The sequence below is a fragment of the Cavia porcellus genome, unplaced genomic scaffold (assembly GCF_034190915.1).
Source record: "Cavia porcellus strain 051 isolate PalLab524CR breed Dunkin Hartley unplaced genomic scaffold, mCavPor4.1 scaffold_17, whole genome shotgun sequence".
In the NCBI taxonomy this organism is placed as follows: domain Eukaryota; kingdom Metazoa; phylum Chordata; class Mammalia; order Rodentia; family Caviidae; genus Cavia; species Cavia porcellus.
In genome coordinates, this window is record NW_026947500.1 from 8192523 (window position 1) to 8213648 (window position 21126).

General features: G+C 33.9%; 1 protein-coding gene across 11 annotated transcripts in view; it reads left to right on the forward strand.

Annotated features, from left to right (window-relative positions):
• Window positions 1–21126, forward strand: part of Naaladl2 (N-acetylated alpha-linked acidic dipeptidase like 2) — a 1233816-nt gene that overhangs the window by 1034425 nt on the left and 178265 nt on the right. For all 11 annotated transcript variants that reach the window (XM_063229030.1, XM_063229028.1, XM_063229032.1 and 8 more), the window contains one exon: window positions 15005–15151. In XM_063229030.1, coding sequence (XP_063085100.1) covers window positions 15005–15151 — 147 coding nt within the window. The remainder of the gene's footprint in view (window positions 1–15004; window positions 15152–21126) is intronic.

Genomic DNA, 21126 nt, shown 5'->3' on the forward strand with positions numbered 1-21126 from the left:
AGTCAAAATGATGGTATAGCTTTACCTTTTCAGTATGCTTATATTGCGTTTAAATATAATCAGTGTACAGTTTTTGGAAGGGCTATGGGTATTTAATTCTTTTCATAGTTCGCAATTCATGAAGAAATCATTTAGTTGTTGGAGTAACCAATAGTATACCTTTTAAAGTCATGCCAATGGGGAAAAAGGATCTAAGGAATTCATTTGTCTAGTGTTTATTTTCAAGTCACCATTTCCCTTAAAATGAAAAGGTAATTTTAATAAGGTTGATTATTCAGCAGCTTAACAATTCTTTCTGTACAAGCTAAGAATCTCATTGCTTGTTTGGTTACCCTGAGTGGGGGAATCACTGGGATAGAGAAAGAAGATCAACAATCTAAGTTTAAAATCCCTACCTATCACTATTTTTGCTATCCTTCTATCTCTGGGGAGTAACACTGTATCTGTGAACTGGAGTAATAATATCTGCTTTACCTATTTCCCAGGGTCTAATGTTAAGTCTGTTTTTAAGTAGACATTCCTAAAATAAATGTCTGCTTAGAGTAGGTAAGGTTGTCCAAACCACAGTTTCAAAATTAAATTGATACTTGTCTAGAAATTGCAACAGCATAAACTATGTGAACAAAAGGGGTCCTAAAGAAAATCATGAGTATGAGATGCATACAGATTTGTTTTCAGTCTTCCCCAGCTAACGTTCAGTTTCTGTTCTCTCCAAGTATCTTACCGGTTATTTTGGGGTATTGATTTGTGATTTTTATACAAGTAAGGCTTCATGGTATTACACCCCAATTTCTGTATGAAACAATCTTGTTTTAAAAAGTAGCACTTGTTCTCCTCTGTTTCTTCCACAAATGTGTGTACCCTTTGGTGGTTCTAAATCTACCCTCCTACATTAAATGACTGTTTGTGATTCTTCTCTAATCACTCTATTTTACAACTTGCAGACAGGATTTTTTAAAGTTTCCTTTCCTGAAATTGGGAGATGTTAGTCATATTTTTTTAATTTACCACCCAACAAAAGCTCTTAGAAGGCTATATGTAACAATCCAGAAAAATCTGAAAACTGATTATGTAACAATTGGAGCCATGTGACATCTATTGCTAGAGATAAAATTCTTTTACATTGCTTTAAAATTCCAAAGCAATAAAAAAGTACACCATGAAAATTTTTCTTCCTAAATTGTGTTTTCTGTTCATCAGTATCTATAACTGAAGGCAAACAGCATCAGCATAATTAAAGCATATATGTTTTTGAAATTTATAAAAATATAGATTATGTCATTTAGAGACATTCTGTACATTTTTAATAACTTTGTGTTGAAAATTGTTCATTATTAGTATATAATCAGCTTCAATTTTATATTTAAAGATTTTGTGTTTTTCTGCTGTATGAGTATAATATAACTTATTTAATCTTCAAAGGATTTGTGCCAGTTTTCTTCAATAATTTAAAGCATTTGCTATATTCTTCCAAACCATCCAAAATCAAACTTGCCATAGACTTTTTAAAATAAATATAAAAGAGGCTTTATACGTCTTTTGTATGTACAGTTATTTAAAGCTATTTTCTGTAAAGTACCAATTCATATTCATTAACTTTAAAAATTCTGCTTACTGATCTTTTTCCTTTATGTGTTACATAAATTAGCCACTTGTCTGTGAAGTGAGTGTAATTTTTTTCAGTCATCTTTGTTTATAGTAATTTCTATCATGCAAAAATGTTATAATGTTGGACTAATTAATCCTCTTGCTTCTCTGAGTATGTTGTCATATTAAAACTGTCTTTTCCCCTCTGAGATTAATACAATTATCTTCTATTATTTTCTCTGACTTCTGTGGCTTAGATCATTACACTTTAAAAATAGATTCATCTGTAATGTGTAAACACATAGTGTAGATCTGATTTTATTATTTTAATGGAGATTTTCACTTAAAAGAGTTTGCTTGAAATATGACTATTAAAAAGTTTTAAAATACTGTGCCTATTTAATGGTTACACACAGATTTATCTGAAGACTAAAACAATTACTGAGATCATATGACATTGATGAAGAGCCTCAGTTATAATTAAAAAGAAAGGGAAATGAAATGAAGTTGTTGAAAGAGAGAAAGAGAAAAGGAACCAATTAGATGTTGGAGTGAAATAAACATAAACATTTTTATTGTCTGCATTTTTATACTTCAATATTGATTTTAAAGCATTAATGAATATATAAAACATTGTATATGTTGTAAATATTTCAAATACAAAATATTTTCTACATCTGATAATAAGATTAAAGTACTATTGTAGAATGAAATTAGAATTAGTATGTTTTTCCATTTGATGAATTTATTTATACAGGAGAAGAATAGAAATTCTCCACTGTTTCAGGTTGAAAATACTCAGTAATTAAGTAATTAGACCTTTTAATAAAGCCTGAAAAATCTGAGATTTTGAAAACTCTATCTTGTAGGTTAAAAATTCCAATTGTATCAGGTGAAGGCTAGTTTTATTTCCCTACCCAACTTTTTTTAAATAGAGATCTTAAAAGATATGTATAATTATTATTACTATTATTACCATTTTGAAAGGTATATATCAGCAAGATATTATATATATATATATATATATATATATATATATGTTGGTATTTAGGATAATTTAAATAAGTTTTTGGTTGGTAATAAAGAAAAACAATAATTTCTTGTCTATAATTAGATTATTAGAAGTCATCTGAAAATTATTTTTATACTGGGTAATGAACACAGGAGCTTCACAATGATCTACATCTCAGCCTTTTTACTTTTTTGTTTATTTTTAAACAAGGTCTTGCTACGTTTCTTAGTTTTTCAAACTGGGCTCCAACTTGAAATTTTGCCTCAGCTTCCCAGAGTGCTGGCATTATAAATGTGCACCAGCATGCCCAGCTTCTTCAAAGCATCACTAAAAGTTAGGTATTTTATTGAGATGCAGGCATTTAAAAATGCAAGATATATAAATGAAGAATACAAGTGGTAACTAAATGAATATTGAAGAAATTCCACATGTACACATTTTGTTACAGTCAGGTCCAGTGAGGTTAAAATGATTTACAAAGCAATCCACAGAATTTTGTTAAAATCAAATTTAAGAGTAAGTTATTTATATATAGTACATGGTCTGTGCTTTAACCACATGGAGAACAAAGAATATTGCATTTGTAGTGAAAAGATCTAGAATTTCATACTACTCTTGTTGATCTGGTGTCTCTTTTCCTAATTTACAACATGAAGCTATTATATGAGGACAGTTTCTCACCTCACCCCAGGACAATTTTGGTAGGCTAATAAGGCTTATTCAAATTCATTATCAGAAATAATGTTTTAACACATGTTCTTTGGGGGAACATTTAGGATCCAAGTCATAACAGTACCCAAATATTTTCACTATATATATTCAAATCCATTTTATTCATAGATAAAAAGAAAGAAAAAAAGAAGAAAAAGCTACAACAAAATTTTAAAGTATATCAATCAGGGGGTAACAATGGTACATATATTGAGCACTGTCATCCCCGAATCATTCACTTTGAGCAAAAGACATCTTGCCTTCAATTGTCTGAACGATACCAGCACAAATCTTTGTCTTCCACGAACTCAGAGACATCAGTAGTGTAACAATCCTAACTATTTTTATATGCATGTACATACAAATAAAGATGCTTTTTTATTTCAGCTTGTCACACTAATGAAACAATATAATGTTTACACAGATGTGTCTTATTTATTTCACTTATTTATTTTCTCGAGATGCATCCATTTACCTATAAAAGGGTCCAATTATCATTCTTTTTTTGCTGAGTAGTACGGCATTGTATAAGAACACTACATCTTTTTTATCTGTCCCTCAGTTGATGGGCATTTATGTTGTTTCCAAAATCCGGCTATTATAAACTATGCTGCTATAAACATGGATGCACATATATCACTGTGCTATGATATTTTTAATTCTTTTGGGGAAAATACACAGAAAAGAAATAGCTGGATTGAATGGGAGCACCACCCCTAGATTTTGAGGAATCTCCACACTGATTTGCAGTGGTTGCACCAGTCTGCATGCTTACCAACAATGGAGAAGAGTTCCTTTTTCCTCACAGTCCTTCCAGTATTTGCTATTGGTTGATTTCTTGATACTAGCCATTCTTTCCAAGGTGAGGTGGAATCTGTGTTGTTTTAATTTACATCTCTCAAAAGACCAGTGATATTGAACATTTTTTCACATTTATTTGCTGTTTGTTCTTCTTCATCTGAGAAGTGTGTATTAATCTCTGATGCCCATTTTTGGATTGCGTCTTTAAATTTGAGAGGACTAATTTTTTTTTAGTTCTTTGTGTGTTCTTGGTAGTAATCCTTTGTCTGAAGAACAGCTTTTCTTCTACAGTGTAGGTTGTCTCCTCACTATGTTGGTGGTTCCTCTTGCCATGCAAAAATTTTCAGTAGGGTGAGAGCCCAGTTGTTGATTCTTGCATGCAATAGTTCCTCTTGTGCAGTCTGTTTTTTTTTTTTTTTTTTATGAAGTCTTTGCCTACACCAAAGACTTCAAGCATTCTCCCTACTGTATCTTCCAGTAGATTTACTGATTCTGTTTTAATAGTAAGATCTTTGATCCATTCTGATTTTAACTTAGTACGTGGTAAAAGATATGTGTTCAGTTTTAATCTTTGGCATAGGTAAAGCCAGGTTTCCCAGGGTCATTTACTCAAGAGGCTTATTTCCATTGAATGTGTTTGGCACCTTGTGGAGGATTTTTGCATCAGTGTTCATTAGGAAGACTGGCCTGTGAGTCTCTTTCTTAGTTGGGTCCTTCTGTGGTTTCGGAATCAGAGTAATGCTTGCTTCCAGGAATGACTTTGGAGTATTGCTTCCCTTTCAATTTCATTAAAGAGAATGAGAAGCAGTAGTGTTAGGTCTTCGCTAAATTTCTTGTAGAAATTCATCAGTGAATCCATCAGGGTCTGGACTTTTCTTTGTTGATTGATTTTTAATTACATCTTTGATTTCATTTATTGATATTGGACTATTTAAGGTTTATATCTTCTTGATTCAAGCTTGGTAATTCATATGCATCTAGGAATCTGTCCATTCCTTCTGCATTTTCCATCTTGTTAGAATATAAGTTTTCAAAATAGATATAGATGATTTTCTGGATTTCTGCAGGGTGCGTTGTGACTTCACCCTTTTCAATCCAAATTGCATGGATTTGAGTCTTTTCGTTCCTTTTTATGATAATGTAGGCTAAAGCTTTGTCAATTTTATTTAATCTTTTAAAAAAACAACTTTGATTCATTGATTCTTTGTATCTTTTTTTCAGTCTCTAGAGTGTTAATTTCTGCTCTGATCTTTATAAATTCCTTCCTTGTACAAACTTGTGGTTCAGGCTGTTCTTTTTCTAGAAGTTTGAGAATCAGCATTAAGTTGTTCATATGCACTTGCTCTGTTTTCTTGATGTGGGCGTTTACTACTATAAGTTTGCCTCTTAAGACTCATTGTGTCCCACAAGTTCTGGTGTGTTGTATTGTTGTTATTGTTCAACTGTAAAAACTAATTTCATCTGTGACCCACTGGTTGTTCAGTAAGGTGCTATTTTATTTCCATATGTTTATAAAGTTCTTGTGGTTTCCTTTGTAATAAATTTCCAGTTTCATTGCACTGTGATCTAGAAGTATGCATGTGACAATTTCAATTCCTTTGTATTTATTTAAGCATGTTCGATGAGCCAGTATATGGTCTATTTTGGCGAATGTCCCATGTGCAGCTGAGAAGAATGTGTATTCTGATGCTGCATAGAACACTCACTCTATAGACATCTAGTAAGTCTATTTGTTCAAAACTTTGATTTAGTTATAATATTTCATTATTGATTTTTTTGCCTAGTTTATCTCTCTTTTTGTAACAGTGATTGTATTGAGGTCTCCCAATAAAATTGTATTAGGGCTTATTTGATTTTTCATGTCTGTTAGTAATTGTTTTATATACTTACGTGCACTAGTATTTGTGGCATATATATTTATAATTGTTATCTTTTTCTGTTGGATTGTTTCTTTTAAGAGGATGTAGTGAACTTCTTTACCTTTGTTAATCAATTCTTGTCTTGAAATTCACCTTGTCTACAAATAGAATAGCTATCCTTACTTTTTTCTGGGTCCCTATAGCATGGCATATTGTTTTGAATCCTTTGACTTTCAGTCTATGAATTTCTTTTTTTAATTAACTATGTTTATGGTATGTAGCTTATTGTTGGATCTTGCACTTTGATCCATGTTTGATAGTCTATGTCTTTTGACTGGTGAACTGAGACCATTAACATTGATAGTTATAACTGATATGTGTTGACATCCTTGTCATGTTATTTTCCTGCTGTTAGCACCCTGCTTTTTTTTTTTTTTTCCTCTCCCTCTAATTGTTTGCCTTCCCTGGTAGATTTCTTGGGATTCATGGAGCTGTAGTCTTTATTAACTCTTTCTAGAATGCCATTCAAAACATTTTAGAATGTTGGTTTGGAGGTCATAAATTTCCTCAAATGTTCTTTCTCATGGAAGTATCTTGTTTCTCTATCAGTTTTGAAAGACACTTTGGCAAGTACGATAATCTGGGTTGAAAGTTGTTCCTTTAGTACTTGGAGTACTTTTAGCTTTCTTTGACTTCAGAGTTTGTGCTGAGAAATCAGCTGTAATCCTGATGGGCTTTGCCTTATAGATGACTTGTTTCTTTTCTCTAACAGCTTTTAGGTTTCTAGTCTTGCGTTGAACTTCTGGAATCTTGACCATGATATGCCTGGCTGTGGATTCTTTTTCTGATCATTGCAAATTGGAGTTCTATATGCCTCTTTTTTGTGCATGTCAAACTTATTTTCTCTGCCAGTAAAGTTTTCTGTCACAATGTCTGTGAACATGTTTTTAATGTCATTTGTAGTACCTCCTGCTTGTCCACTGACTCCAATTTATCAGGTCCTGACCTAGATCCCCAATCTCCCAAATGAATGTATGGTGAAGGCTTAAATAAAATGAGAAAAGTAGTACGATTTTAGGGCTGCCGGAGGGTCTCAACCCTTTAGCTTAGTTAGAGACTCTAAGTGCTAAGACTTCTCTGGATCGCCCATGTTTACTAGATCCAAAAAAGAGGGTGGGGAAACCAAGGAAAGTGCAGCAAATGACCAGGACCTTGAGAGTCACTTCAAAGACTTCTTCAAGTAGTAAATTATGCCAATTTAGGAGAACTGCCTTATCCCCATGATGACATTTATGGTAGGAGTGCAACTGCGGGAGTGAGGTTCCTGCAGCTGCAGTCTCTATTTACTTAATTAGTGCTGGAGCTAAGATGTCCTCAGCTGTGGTCTTAGATTACCCTTTGAGGGATCTCTGGCCTCACAGGGCACTACAGTCCTCAGCCAGGACCAGTGATTCATAGACGTTAACTTACTATGAATCAGCTCCCATTGCCAGGCAAGGGCCTAGGCCTAGGACAGACTCACAGATAAACATAGAAAGCCAATTAGCTATTTTTAAATCCTGCTCAGAGCCACTTCGTAGTGGTCTCCAATACCAATTAATCTTAAATTATTCTTTGTCTCATCTAGCAGCTGCTGCATTGATTTCTCAGGGCCCCTTGCTAGTTCTGAAAAATATTTGTTTCCCTGGTCACTAACTGCAAGCCTGTCTTCAATTTCTGGGATCCTGTCCTCACATTGGCCTAATCTGCTTTGAATACATTAAATGGGGTATTTATTCTCCTGGATATCTGCTTGAATCTGCTTTATGGGTTCCAAGTGTTTCCTATGTTACCCTTCCATAATTTGCTTAAGCTCATCCTTTTTTTTTTTTTTTTTTTTTTTTTTTTGTCTGTGCCTGCTCTAACATCACTAAGCAGTGGGTATTTTGGTGATCTCTGAGACATGATTTCTGATTTCATTTTTCCCAGAGCCTCATTCAATTGCTTTGTTGTTACCACTTCAAAGAGAACAAGTGGGGGCCTTTCAGATTGTCCCACCTCATTGCCCTCTGTGTTTGATTTTGGTGAACTGGATGTCTGAGATTGCTTTTTGTTAGGTGTCTTTTCATTTCTTTTCTTGTGATGCTTGTAAGTTGCCTATGGTGGGTTGCTTTATTGGTGGTATTTAGGACACTCAGGTGATGATTACTTCTCTGAGGTATTTTCCAAGTTAGCTGGTTTTTGGGTTTTGAGTCTGTTGGAAGATCTTACCTCATCAGTTTGTTGGAGATAAGATGTTCGTTTGTCTTAGTCCTTTGTTGTTTGGCTCTGTGCCACAATGTTTCCTGTGACCCTTAGTTAATCTCAATCATAGATTATCAGGGCCAACAGCGGTTTAGAAAAATTATGTCAACATTGGCTTTAGCAATACCAATAACACCAAACACAGCCTGTAAAACAACAAATTGAGCTAACCCTTAATTTGCAACTTTTAACAGTATGAACTAGATTTGTGCTTATATAACAAAATATAAAACAAACCAGATAATTATATGCAATATGTAAGTTCATAATATGTGAATTTTGCACGCTGGGTTAAAATTTAAAAAGGATTAAGGAGAAAATAGGCAAGTGCAAAAAGAGAAAGAGATTACAAGTGAAGTTGGAGAACACAGATTGCTCCCATCAATTTGGGAAACTTTGAAAGAAAAGAGAGGTGGAAGAGATAAAATGTAGAACAAAACAGAACCACACCCACAGAGAGGACAGAAACCACTCTCACATTCTTAAAAGGAAAGAGAAAGAGAAGTAAAATACAAACTGAATAAAATAAAATAAAACAAAACACATAAGAAAGGAAAAAATAAAACAAAACACAAAGATTCCACTCACAGGATTTTCTCTGGGTTTACTAGTACATAGTCTGTGGAGACAGAATCCCAAATTGTGCCTCTATAGTCCAGCCAACCAGCCTGTGCTTTATGACAGAGTACAAGATAATCTTAGCAGGCCTGCCCTGAGACTAGGCTCATTGGACTCGCCTCAGTCCAAGCAATTTCCACAGGTCTGCACCCAGCTAGGAGCTGCTGGAGGAAGCCCACAGCAGTTCCGGTTCCAGGCTCATCAGCCGGGCTCCAAAATGGCTCCCAGCTAATGCTCTCTCCTGTGGGAGGATTGAATCCTCTGCACTCACCATTAGCCAGTGCAGTGCTCGTGTCCACTGCTCCCTCCCCTGCTGTGTCTCTCTGCAAAGGTCTCTGGGGTCACCATCTACCACCTTCACCATGGCCATGTGCCCCCAGGTTCCAACAACTCCTCTCACACAATTAGGTCAGCTCCAGGGGAAGATGCCACCAGCTACTGTTCTTTGTTGAAATTTTTCTTTTTACTCTATCTGTGTGCTTAAGTTGATGCTTCAGATCCTTCCTGGATCCAGGGGACCCACCGCCCTCCTTTTAGTCTTCCTAATAATGCTATATTCTAGCATCTGAATAATCACTCTCAAGACAAGCTGTTTTCTCTGCTTGCTTACTGCTCCACCATCTTCCCGGAAGCCATTGTTTCATATATATATATATATATATATATATTTTTTTTTTTAAGTGACATAGTAAACAAACAGTCAATAAAAAGTCTCATCATGGGCAGCTTTTTAATTAACAATTGATTTAATAGATACTTCAAGCTATTCAGACCAATTGAAATATATGAAAATATCTGACTTTATCTGATGGCAAAGTTACATGTACTTTTAATACTAATGGGTTTGTGGCCTATTTATTTTCTTTTTTCTTTCTTTTTTGGTATCAGGAATTGAGCTCACAACCTCACATGCCAACTAGGCACTTGTGCCACTAAGCTAAACCCCTGGCCCGTTTGGCCTATTTCTTAATTGAATGAAATGTTAAATTTCAGTTAGAATCAAGAGAAAAAACAAGACAAGTATTTTGTTTGGTCGTTGATCCACAAGGTCAACATATAACCAGAATTCTTTGTGTGGATATCTGGAAAAAGAACTCTTAAGCTTTTGGATATTTAAGTTGGTCTTCAGTTTCAAACTTCAGTTTCAAATTATGAAAGTTTCAAATTTCTCTGTGATTCTTTACCTGTTTACATACAGTATAACAAAGTTTTGTGAAATTACCTCCAGTTAAACAAAACATAGCTCTTCATATTCTCATTAGTTAGAAGTTAGTTTTTTTGTTCACTAGTAATGATGAAACTTTCTTAAACACAAAGGTAATCTACTGTGTAGCACTATCTAGCAAAGAAATTAAATGGAGGGATGAGTGCTTCTTGTAGAATAGATGTTTGTGTTCACTCCCATTCAACCACTGAAGATTAAAGTCCCAGTGAGAGTATTTGAAAGTAGACACTTAGGTAAGTTATTTCATCTTGAAAGTGAAGCTTCAAGGAAGAGAATTGATACTCTTACAAAAAGTGAAGATATGAGGTCTCTCTCTTTACTCTCAGTCACAAAAGAAGATAAAACCAAGAAGAGTGTCCTCAGCTAAATTTACCACCATGGCACCTTGATGGACTTCTCAGTCACTAGAACTATGGAAAAAAGAAATTCTCTGTTTAAGCTGCCTAGTGTATGCTGTAGCAGTCCACAATAATATGTGTACTTTATGTATATATGTAGTTATATATACATACATATGTATTTATGCATATAAAATGTCCACACAGGTACATGTCTCACATATATACATATACAGACACATACTTATTTATATATATACACATATACTTTAGATATCTATACTTATATTGATGCCCATGTCTATATCCATCTTCCGAGACATCCTGAAAATTCTGCTTATATGCTTTGGAAGCAGACAAACTCCAAGATGTGCCACCAACACGATAGAAAGCAAGGAGACCCAAAAGCATAATCCTGGCTGTGTTTGAAGGTCTGCATACCAAGGAAGCTTAGGTATAAATTATAGTCCCAAAATTTGTAAATCTGAGAACCAATAAAATCTAATGTTTCAGTAAAAAATCTAAAGAGAGGAAAGATCAGTGTCCTAGCTCAAGATATACAGATAAGTGGAATTACCTCCTTACTCAGGCAAGGGTCAGACTTTTTCTTTCCATTTAGGCCTTTGTCTGATTGCATGAGGGCCATGGAGAGGGAAACTGTTTTTGCATGCTACTAAAACAAATGTTAATCTCAACCAAACACACCCTCACAAAGATGCCTTGTGTTTGACCACACAGTTGCAAACCATAGGTCTAACCAAGTTAATCATTACAGTGTCTACAAAGAGAAATCGTTTTTTAACACAGTAGATATCATGATCACAATTGGTAGATTAATATACAATAAAAGCAAGAAAATCAATGTGAGAAATTGTCTTTGACAGAATTGAAATTATAAGAATACCGAAATGCTAAATAAAAGATTTAATTTTATTATAATGTATAGAATGTAGTTCTTCAATTTGAATAGCACACTTTTCTAGCTGTTCAAATAAGTAAACAGCTTAGATTTTCTGTGCACATGGAAAGTTTACGTGTGCAGGGAAAAGCAGAGTGTGGGAGAAATAAAACATTTGAATTTTTAAACAAATTTTTAAACACTTTGGAAGCTTGTTTGTTGTCTTGGTATCATTATTTAACTAAGTGTTGATTTTATTTCCTTATATTTAAATTGTATGATCATTTACTATTACATGTTTCCTTGCAACTTAAAAGTGTATGTGCAAATTGAATACTGTGTTAGGATTGAGATAATGATCTCATTTCGAGTCTTCACTTCAAACAAGTTGCAGCTATGGTCCTTGCCTGAACTTGCTTATTTTGTGAACAGGAGTAAAAGCGCTTATTATCAAACATTAAATATGGAACATTTTTAACTCCTTAGATGAAATACTTAATATGAATTTACTCAGCCTTGTAAATAAATTTAAAAAGTTAATTGACCTGCACAAATTTGTTACCAACCTTCCTTCTCCCACAGTGCTTAACTTGTAGTACATGAAGAAAATTTGCATTTTTTTCTACTTCCCTCTCAGATATTAGTGCTTATCTCGTAGATCAGTGTAGGTTACTTGGTATGAATCTTTTATAATCCACTCAAGTACTATGTGCAAAAGTGATTCACATTAGGATCAAATATACACTTAGAATCACCTCAGATATGTGAATTCTACTTAGATGTTAAATTAATAAAGTTTATTTAGAGAACATGGATCTGTGTCAAGAATGCTGTCTCTTGGGAATGTGTACATGAAATGACTTGAGGAAGAAAATGCAGTATTAAAATTGGAATCCTTTTTATCTGACTGATTTGCCCTGAATCTAGTTAGAAACAGAAACACCAAAGACACAAAATGAATGCAGGTTTGGGGGTAATATGGTTCCTTTCCTCCCTTCCTTTTCGCTGGCTGAATTAAGAGAGTAAAAAAGACAGAGATACAGAAATAAAGAGAGACAGAGAGAAAAGAGAGGGGCCGTGTCAGGTAAACTCTACAGACTTTCAGGACATTCTGGGTTTAGCTGATGAAATCTGAGCCAGTCCACTGTGCAGACTCTCCAGGGAACTCTATGTTATTCCTGACACCCCCAATTTTAGATAGGTTTTGTCAAAGACTTGATCCTCTGTTGGGTCATAACTCTGACATACGGCTTAAGAGGAAAGAATTCTGAGTTCTAGAACTAAGCTCTCACTTAGGCCACTTAATATTCTTGCACTCTATTTTTTCTTAACCAAAGTAGTCCATCTGTAGTATCAGACAGGTAATTTAATACTGTCTAAACTTCAGAATATAATTTTAAAATATTCCTAGGATAGTGGTCACTGTCACCATCTTCACTGGTTTATAAATGGAGTTTGATGACAACACAAAGATTTAGGAAAAAGACAGACATAGCAATCAATGTGTGAAGTGAGGAAACCAGAGTGGGAAAGAGAGTTCAGTACTGAGGAAATATCATCCTAAAATCTGGTTTCCTGAAAAAATTAAAACATGCAAATAAGATTGTAGCTGGAAAGACCCACAAAAATGGAATGATGCAAAGAGAGACCAAAACAGAAAGAATAAATACTGGCTACAAATGTCCTGGACCGAAACAGAACATGTAGTTGTCAGAACCAGAAAAAAAAAAAAAAAAAAAGAAAAAAAGTAAGAAAAGAAAAGAAAAACTGATTGCAAAAGGTCGTTTGTGGCATTGTAGCAAATTGCATTTTTGAGAAGTCACTATCTTTTGTCAGACAAGGCAGCTAGTATTTAAAAATGATGGCTGAATGAAAATAGCATCAAATATTCTACTTAAATATCATGCTTATTTTAAAAGAGAGTTATTTAAAAATCTTATGTAATGGAATTTAGAATTGTCAATTTTTGATACATATCATTCTTCAATTAAGAAAAAAGTTTAGATCTAAGGAATATATTTGGTGTTTGAGTATGAGTTTGAGAATTATGTATGCAAAATGAAATTACAGTCAAACTTTTATTTATATTGATGTTGGTAAGGGTGCATATTCTAACTTGAAGATACATACATGTTGCTACAATCAAAAGACTATAGGCCATGTTAAAAATGATTTTTTATTTTACTATTTAGAGATTTAGCAAAAATAAATGCCAGATTCTATCAAATTCTTACTAATGACACAAAATAGTCCAACAACTTAGATTTTAGATATCACACAGTGAATTTGAGTGTAAGACACTGATGACTGGACATTTGCCTTTCCAGGGCTTTCAAATTCAACTAGAAAAAATACACAGTCTTGCTAACAAAAAAAAAAAAATTCTTCAGAGGTTCCAATTTTCTTTTTTCTTTCTTTCTTTTTCTTTTCTTTTCTTTTTTTTTTTTTTTTTTTGTCTTTTTTTCATTTTTATCAGTACCGGGGATCGAACTCACGACTGCCTGCTTGCAAGGCAGGTGCTTATGCCACTGAGCTAAATCCCCAGCCCCAGAGGTTCCAATTTTCAGCACTTAGATTTTTCAAAAATACTTGGAATTTTTACATAATATAACATAATTTGTTTGTATTTTATAATCTAGTATTTAAAGACATGTCATTCTTATACATATACTAGATCTTCTAACTATTGCAGATAAAAAAATACTCTAGAAGTTTAAAAACATCAGGTACATATAAACGAGTAAAAGAGTACTAACTCCCATTTCAGAAAATTAGGTTTTGATAAAATGAAAATTAGTTGCAATCATCCTAAAAAGCCATCAGATTTCTTTTCATTAGATTAGATGAGAAACCCTTTTCTATTTCTAAAGTACTTAATCATTTAAGATATTTGTCAATACCATTAAAAACCTTCCTCATTGTTATACTCATGCTAGCTTTCCATTTCAGTAGATAAAATGTTTTATTATGAGATCTTTCTATCAGGTCCTCAAAACTGGATAGATATTGTACCTAAGAGGCACAGGATTGAAGAATCAATATCTTGATCCACTGTTAAACATGTGCTCGGAACACGTACTTTATACCTGACTTCAAATGTGATACTCTTATAGTTATTTGCCTTATTTGTCTGACTACAACTACCCAGCAGTGGGTATTTCTTCATGTTTTTTTTGAAACACTGGCATCTCATAAAGATCTTAGATATGTGAAGAATATATTTGAAAAGGCATCTCCAGTCAAAACTAATTATATAAACACTTAGTCTGCCTAATGTTTATTTTGCATGTTTACAACTCTTTATTTCCCCAGAGCTTTCATTTATCTGTGTCGTTTGTAGGAACTCAAATTCAGAATTTTCCAGTTAGTGTTATTGCTGTCAAAATAAACCTATAGTAACAATACCTTTGAAGCAACAACAGCAAGCAAATGTTGATTCCTACCCATGCTAGTCATGCTTCCGTGAGCATCAGAATCACAGGAAACAGATTCCTGTCCTAGCCCCAAATGATTCCATCAAAGAACACAGGGTTGAATCCAGGCATTTGCTGGTTGAACTTGCTTCTGCGTGAAGATACTGCTGCTGATCCAAATGCACATTTTGAGTAGCACCTACATAGAGATGACATGGGGAGTGGAATGTATATTAACAATTTAAATTATGTTTTTCAGAAAAATAAGTTCAACTGTACCAGAAGAACTCAATGCCCGGAAACAAATGTCAGTTCTGTCCAGATACAAGGTGACGCTGATTATTTCATCAACCATCTTGGAGTTCCCACTGTGCAGTTTACTTATGAGGACATCAGAGCATTAGAGGTGATTGCTTCTACAAATTCAGAACACACACACACACACACACACACACACACACACACACACACTCTCACTCTATAGCAGATGTGCAGAACTTGATTTTATCATGGCTACTCAGTTTTCATACTGAATAGGTCACTTTAGCAAGTGGTTTCAATTACAGAGTTATTCTTGTTTTTTTGTCAGAGGCTTTGTAATGGCATTCAAAACCATTAACTGTTTTCAAAGGCATTAAATTCAATTTTGAAAGATTCATACTGTCGCTGGCATTTTTACACTGTGCTTTGCAACAAGAAATTTGCAGTAGTTGGATTAACATCAAAACATGATTGTAATCTTCAGTATTCACAGAAACATGACATGTGCAATAGATTCTCCTTTCCTTGTCCAGGAGAAAATGCATTTAATGTGCTCTATGTTCATATAAGTTTCTGGAATAGATACCCAATGTTTGTCAATAGTTTGCCTGCCTAATAAGAGCTACTTTCTTAACAAAGGAAACCTTTTTCTCCAAGAATATCACAGAGATATGAATCTCCAAAATTAATCTGTGTTCATCCATTTGGTGGGCCTCAATCCTAATAATCTTTTTCAGAATTATATCATAGTAAGTTTCTCTATAAATAGATATATTTTGGAATATTTTATCTTTAATTTTAAGAAATTTTTCATATAATATTAGGATGTATTTGAAACCTTATGGGATAACCTATTGGAGGCAATTACTAAAGGAACAAAATAATGACTGGAAATTAGAGTAGTCTGATTTGCCCTCCATGTAGAAGTTTCTTTAAAAAATATAATTATATTTGCATAGGCTCAAACTTAAAAATGCAATATCTTAATTGCTAATAACTTTTAATTTTATGCTTCTATGCTACCCTCCAACTCCCCTTAGGTTCCCTGTAAATAGGTAAGTATGACTAACAACAATTTACACTCATGTAAGGAAAATTTCTTGATGAGATCTTCAGTGATGAGATGTAGTTTTGGTGAATACAAATATAATTATTTTTGTGTGGTTTTAAGTTAGGATTTTCATAGGCTATTGGTAAACTACAGTGCATGAGTAAAAGTGTCTTTCCTTTTATGCAAACTGAGTGTGTGCTCTTTAAGAATTTGATGTCTTAAGAAATAATTCATTTTTAATTTTCCTGTGCTGTATTTTTTATATCTTTGATCATTTTGCCCTTCCAGTTGGTCCAGCTCCTGTCATGACAGCAAGCTTAATAATAGGGTTTTTTAAAAACATATCTAATCAATTTTGGTTGAGTTTTAAGGCAAGAATTTAGCAGCAGTCTGGAATAGCTATGGGAATGTAACTACAGTCCTGACTCTGACACTTACCAGACAAATTACTTAACCTCTCTCAGAACTTCATTACAAATGAGACACTTCAGTACACTCATGACATCTGCTTTCTAAAGTTATTGTGAGGGCTAAAGGAAACTACACCTGTGAATGTTTAGTTAACATTGAGCTCATAGAAAAAATCCATCAACCACACTTTCAACATGATTGTTTCTGATTGCAGTTTCCATATATTAGTGGGCAGTTCCAAAACATTTTAGAAAACAAATCAGCCAGTGGGAAGAGCTTAATTATTAAGGATAATCCACTTCTTATGCTGAAAAATGAATTTTATGAGGTTCAGCTAAAGGATCTGAGGTGCTGCTAGAAAGAAGGTTTAGAATCAGGGCCCACTCAGGTATTGAGAAAGTACTCATAGCACTGGAAACCTCCTAAGTCTACAGTTTCTCTAATAGACTTGGTTTAGTATGAAGGAGCTAAATAATTTTTCAAACAATATTCAATATAACTTTCATTTTCAAAATAATTTTTAGTGTATTACTATTTCTGCAAGAGTAATTAAAATAATGTCTCCAATGTTTTATAATAAATGCTCTTACTAATACTGATGTAGTGGGGAGGATTTTTTAATGGATTTGTCCCTAACAAAATATTGCTGCTGTAAAGAACAGATATTAACCTTTATTTTCTATGTTAGCCTGTAATAAGTAATTTTATACAGATATTAAGTGGAAATATAAATATTGAAAGTCATAATCCATGATGAAAAAATATTTATAGTATTTTGATTAGTAAAGTACGGAAGAAGATTACGGCCTTACTATGAATTTGCTTGCATTTTAAAAATGTCATATTTTTGTATGATTTTTAGGGATGTAGCTCACTGGAGTGGGAATCAGGAATCCTGACCTTTCCAATCTCTGCATATCATTGTCAAGTTATAAAGCTCCCTGAGCTTCTGTTTGTAATTAAATGCATCTTCTGTATGTAATTATAAGCAAAACAAAACAAAAATACTATCTCCTACCCACTGAGCACTTGCTAAGTCAAGTATTCTAAACCTCTTTTATATAGTAATTACAACAACTTTTTTAGTTAGCTGTGCTTACTGATTTCCTTTCCTTATGTAAGTGGGTCTGACTATGTAGTTCAGATTGGTCTTGAACTGAAAAGAACCTTTCTGTCTCAGCCTCTCAAGATCTGGGGTCATAGACATGAACATCACAACCAGTTTATCCATTCCTTTCTTGCTGAGGGTGAAATGGAATTCATCTCAGCTCATCTAAGGTTGCAAAATATACTAAATGGCCAAGATAGATGATAGCCCAATATTTATTTGGCATTAAATCTATAATTTCAAGTTTTGCAATGAAGATGGCAAATTAGAAGCCCAAAGTAAGACTCATCCCTGGTTATGATTTGCTTGCTTTGTGTTCTTTATTGAAAGCTTGACATTGTGAAAACATTGAACTGAGCTCACCAGCTTGCTATTACTCTTTATTAAAGAATCTTCTTGTTTTTTTCTTGAGTTCAGTTGAGAGAATATTTTTTTCAACAACTATTTCTATAAAAAATTGGGAATTGAATGATAACCCAGAGGGTCACAAACTATATCACACCATATAACTTGTTACCTGCCTGATCCCTATGGGAACTGAATTCATTACTGTATTCATTTTGAGTAAATGAGTTAAATGAAAAATTTAATTGATGTTTCTATTTTATAAACTGTAAGTTGTAAGTAGGATCTAATTTTAGATTGTATTCATTTTTGAAGATCATTTACAGTTTTCTTGGGTGATTCTATTGTAAACTTTAGGATTTCTGTTATGCATATTTTATCCAGAAAAATCAACTATGGATCTGTTACAGTACCCTCCCCCCTTCAATACCAGCAGGTGGTAGGATGTAAGGGCTCAGGATGCCTGAAATGGTGGTAAGTGCTGGACTCTGTAATACCAGTTTCTCCTATATGTACATACATGCATATGATTACTTTCTAATTGGGCATGATGAGATATTAACAAAGACCAATAACAAAATGGAACAATTATAGCAATATTCTGTACTAAAATTACCAAGATTACAATATTTGTACTTTGGGGCCATTATTGAGAAAAATAAGGGTTATTTGAACACAAGCATAAAAGTCACTCTGATAACCGAGATGGCTGCTCACTGATCGGCAGGTAGCACAGATAGCGGGCAGCCACTGAAGGAAGAAATGACTTATACCTGGGAAGAGCAGAGGAGGAATGCGTGAGATTCACTTTGCTACTGAGACCTGCGTGTAATTTATTATTTATAAATTATTTCTTCAATTTTCCCTTTAATGTTTTGGACCATGGTTTAATGGAGTAAATGAAATTAGACAATGGATTAGAGGGATTATTGTATATTAACAGTTAAATTGTCATAATGGGAAATTGAGCTATAGAAAAAAAACAATCTAGTGTCAAAGAGATTCATTTTTATTGATATATGAGACATCAGTTGTTCTATTTTTTAAATGAAAACCAACATTTTATAATTTTTATCCCCAATATTTCATGTGAGTGACATTCCCAGCTTTAATTGTTACCCATAGTTTCTTAACAAATACATTGTTTAAAATTACTTAAAGAACTATTTATCTTTAGCTTTCCTTGGCACCCATACTTTAATTTTCCAATAACTAAATTTCATTAATACAAAGCAATCTCTCTCTCTCTCTCTCTCTCTCTCTATATATATATATATATATATATATATATACAGCAAGCATTATTGTCATTTTTCCCATAAGATATTGCCTTTTTAATTGAAACATCTCTGGCTTTAAGCCTCATTTAAATAAGGCTTTAAATTTGTAAACACTTTTGCACCTGTTAGAGGAAGCATTCTGTACATATTAAACACAATGCAAACAGGGCTGCAAAGTAAAGGAAAAGACAGGTGTTTTCTGATTAAGAGTGTGATATTTATGACTGGCTGGGGGTTCAGTGTACATTTCTTGTGCCACTTCCAGCTGTTTCACATAATTTTTGTTCCAGATCAGCATTTCTATTCTCTGTAGAGCATGTCAGAGGGTCTGCATTGTTAGTATGTGCATCAAAAGATCAAGTCATGCCAAGAAAACTTACCACAAATTGAAGATATGGTTCCTCAGTTTGTTTATATTTTTTGCTTTCGTACTTGAAGCATGCTACTTTAAACTTAATTTACCTTTATACTGGAGCATTTAACGTGTCATCAATAATGAGAATAAGGGGTATTTATATAGCAGGAGTCATGGCATAATTGTTTTGTTGTCATTTAGTAAATCCAAGTATCATAATTTTAAAAAAAAAAAAGAAAAAACAACCTTTTTTTTTTTTTTTAAAGCTAGATGACTTTGAGGCTGTTATGTTAATAGGTTTTGGTGTCCTGGAGTCTCCTTCTGGAGGTGATTTATAGCTTCTTTCTATTTTGAGCAAAGAATTGATAAATACAAGCATAAACGGTAGCGAAGTTTTATTAAAGGGTGGAAAAACACAGGCTCTGCAGAGCTGGTTTGGCTCAAGTAAAGATAGGAAAGGAAGTGCAGCCTGCAGCGCATGATATACAATCATGAAAGAGCACCTACAGTGGCCAGAACTCACGGTGGGCATCCTTACGGTATCACACAGTCCTCAGGCTGACCTCAGGTCTGGGGTGTCCTATCAAAACACTGCTGGAATTCTTGCCGGAAGTCCACATGCAGGCTTTGGGAACTGCTCTGTGCGTGTCTCCCGGGATCTTGGCAAGCCACTGTTCCCAGCCAGTTTTATCTTCCTATCTCAGTTCTAATCTCCTTAATGTTTCATCAGAAAAGCAGCACTACATTACTTGTGTACACATTGTAGTGCAAAGTATTGTGAAAATTTACATATTGATTTTATATTTCATTAGAACAAATTTTTTTTTATTTCAAGTAATGCTCACTCTTTCCTTACATTTTCTTTTTCTTTAAGTATGTTGGTACATTTTAAATATATATAATGATCACTTTCATCATAGTGAATTTATACCTGTACATGATATATTTTAAAACAGAAAGAAAATGTTTAAATGGGAAGGGGAACTAGCTAGAGGAGAAGGAGAAGGCAAGGACAAGAAAAGAAAAAAAAAAATGAGAAAAGAAACAAAAAATGGAAACAAAGATTTTGTGAATAGGCAGGGCAAATGGGATAGAAGGAAGGTAAGGGGATCCTGTCTTGGTTAGTCTTTTCTCTTTGTTGGGACAAAACACCCAGCACCCAAATTGGAGGAAGGGAAGTTTAGTTAGCTCACTAATTGTGGAGGTTTCAGTCCGTAATCAGCTGGATCCAAGACAGGGTGGCTTCACACTGAGGCAACAATTTAATGCAGCAGCCAGAGCAAAAGGGGAAAGAGTGAGCCTCTTTTTCCTCTTTTTATATTATAAATAGGCCAGCCCAACCACCCTGCAGCTGTAACACAAAATCTCTGTGCTCTCCTCTTGCACAGGATGAGAATATTTACAAAGTAGGATCCTGGCTTCCCGCTGAGTCTTTGGGTTAAATTTCTAAACTCAAGTTGACACAATGTGTCAACCGTAACAGATAGAAAAAAGAAGAATCTAGATATGATTATGTTTTCTTTTTATTCACAATCACTATGTTAACCAACAGTAGTTGTTTAAAAGTCAT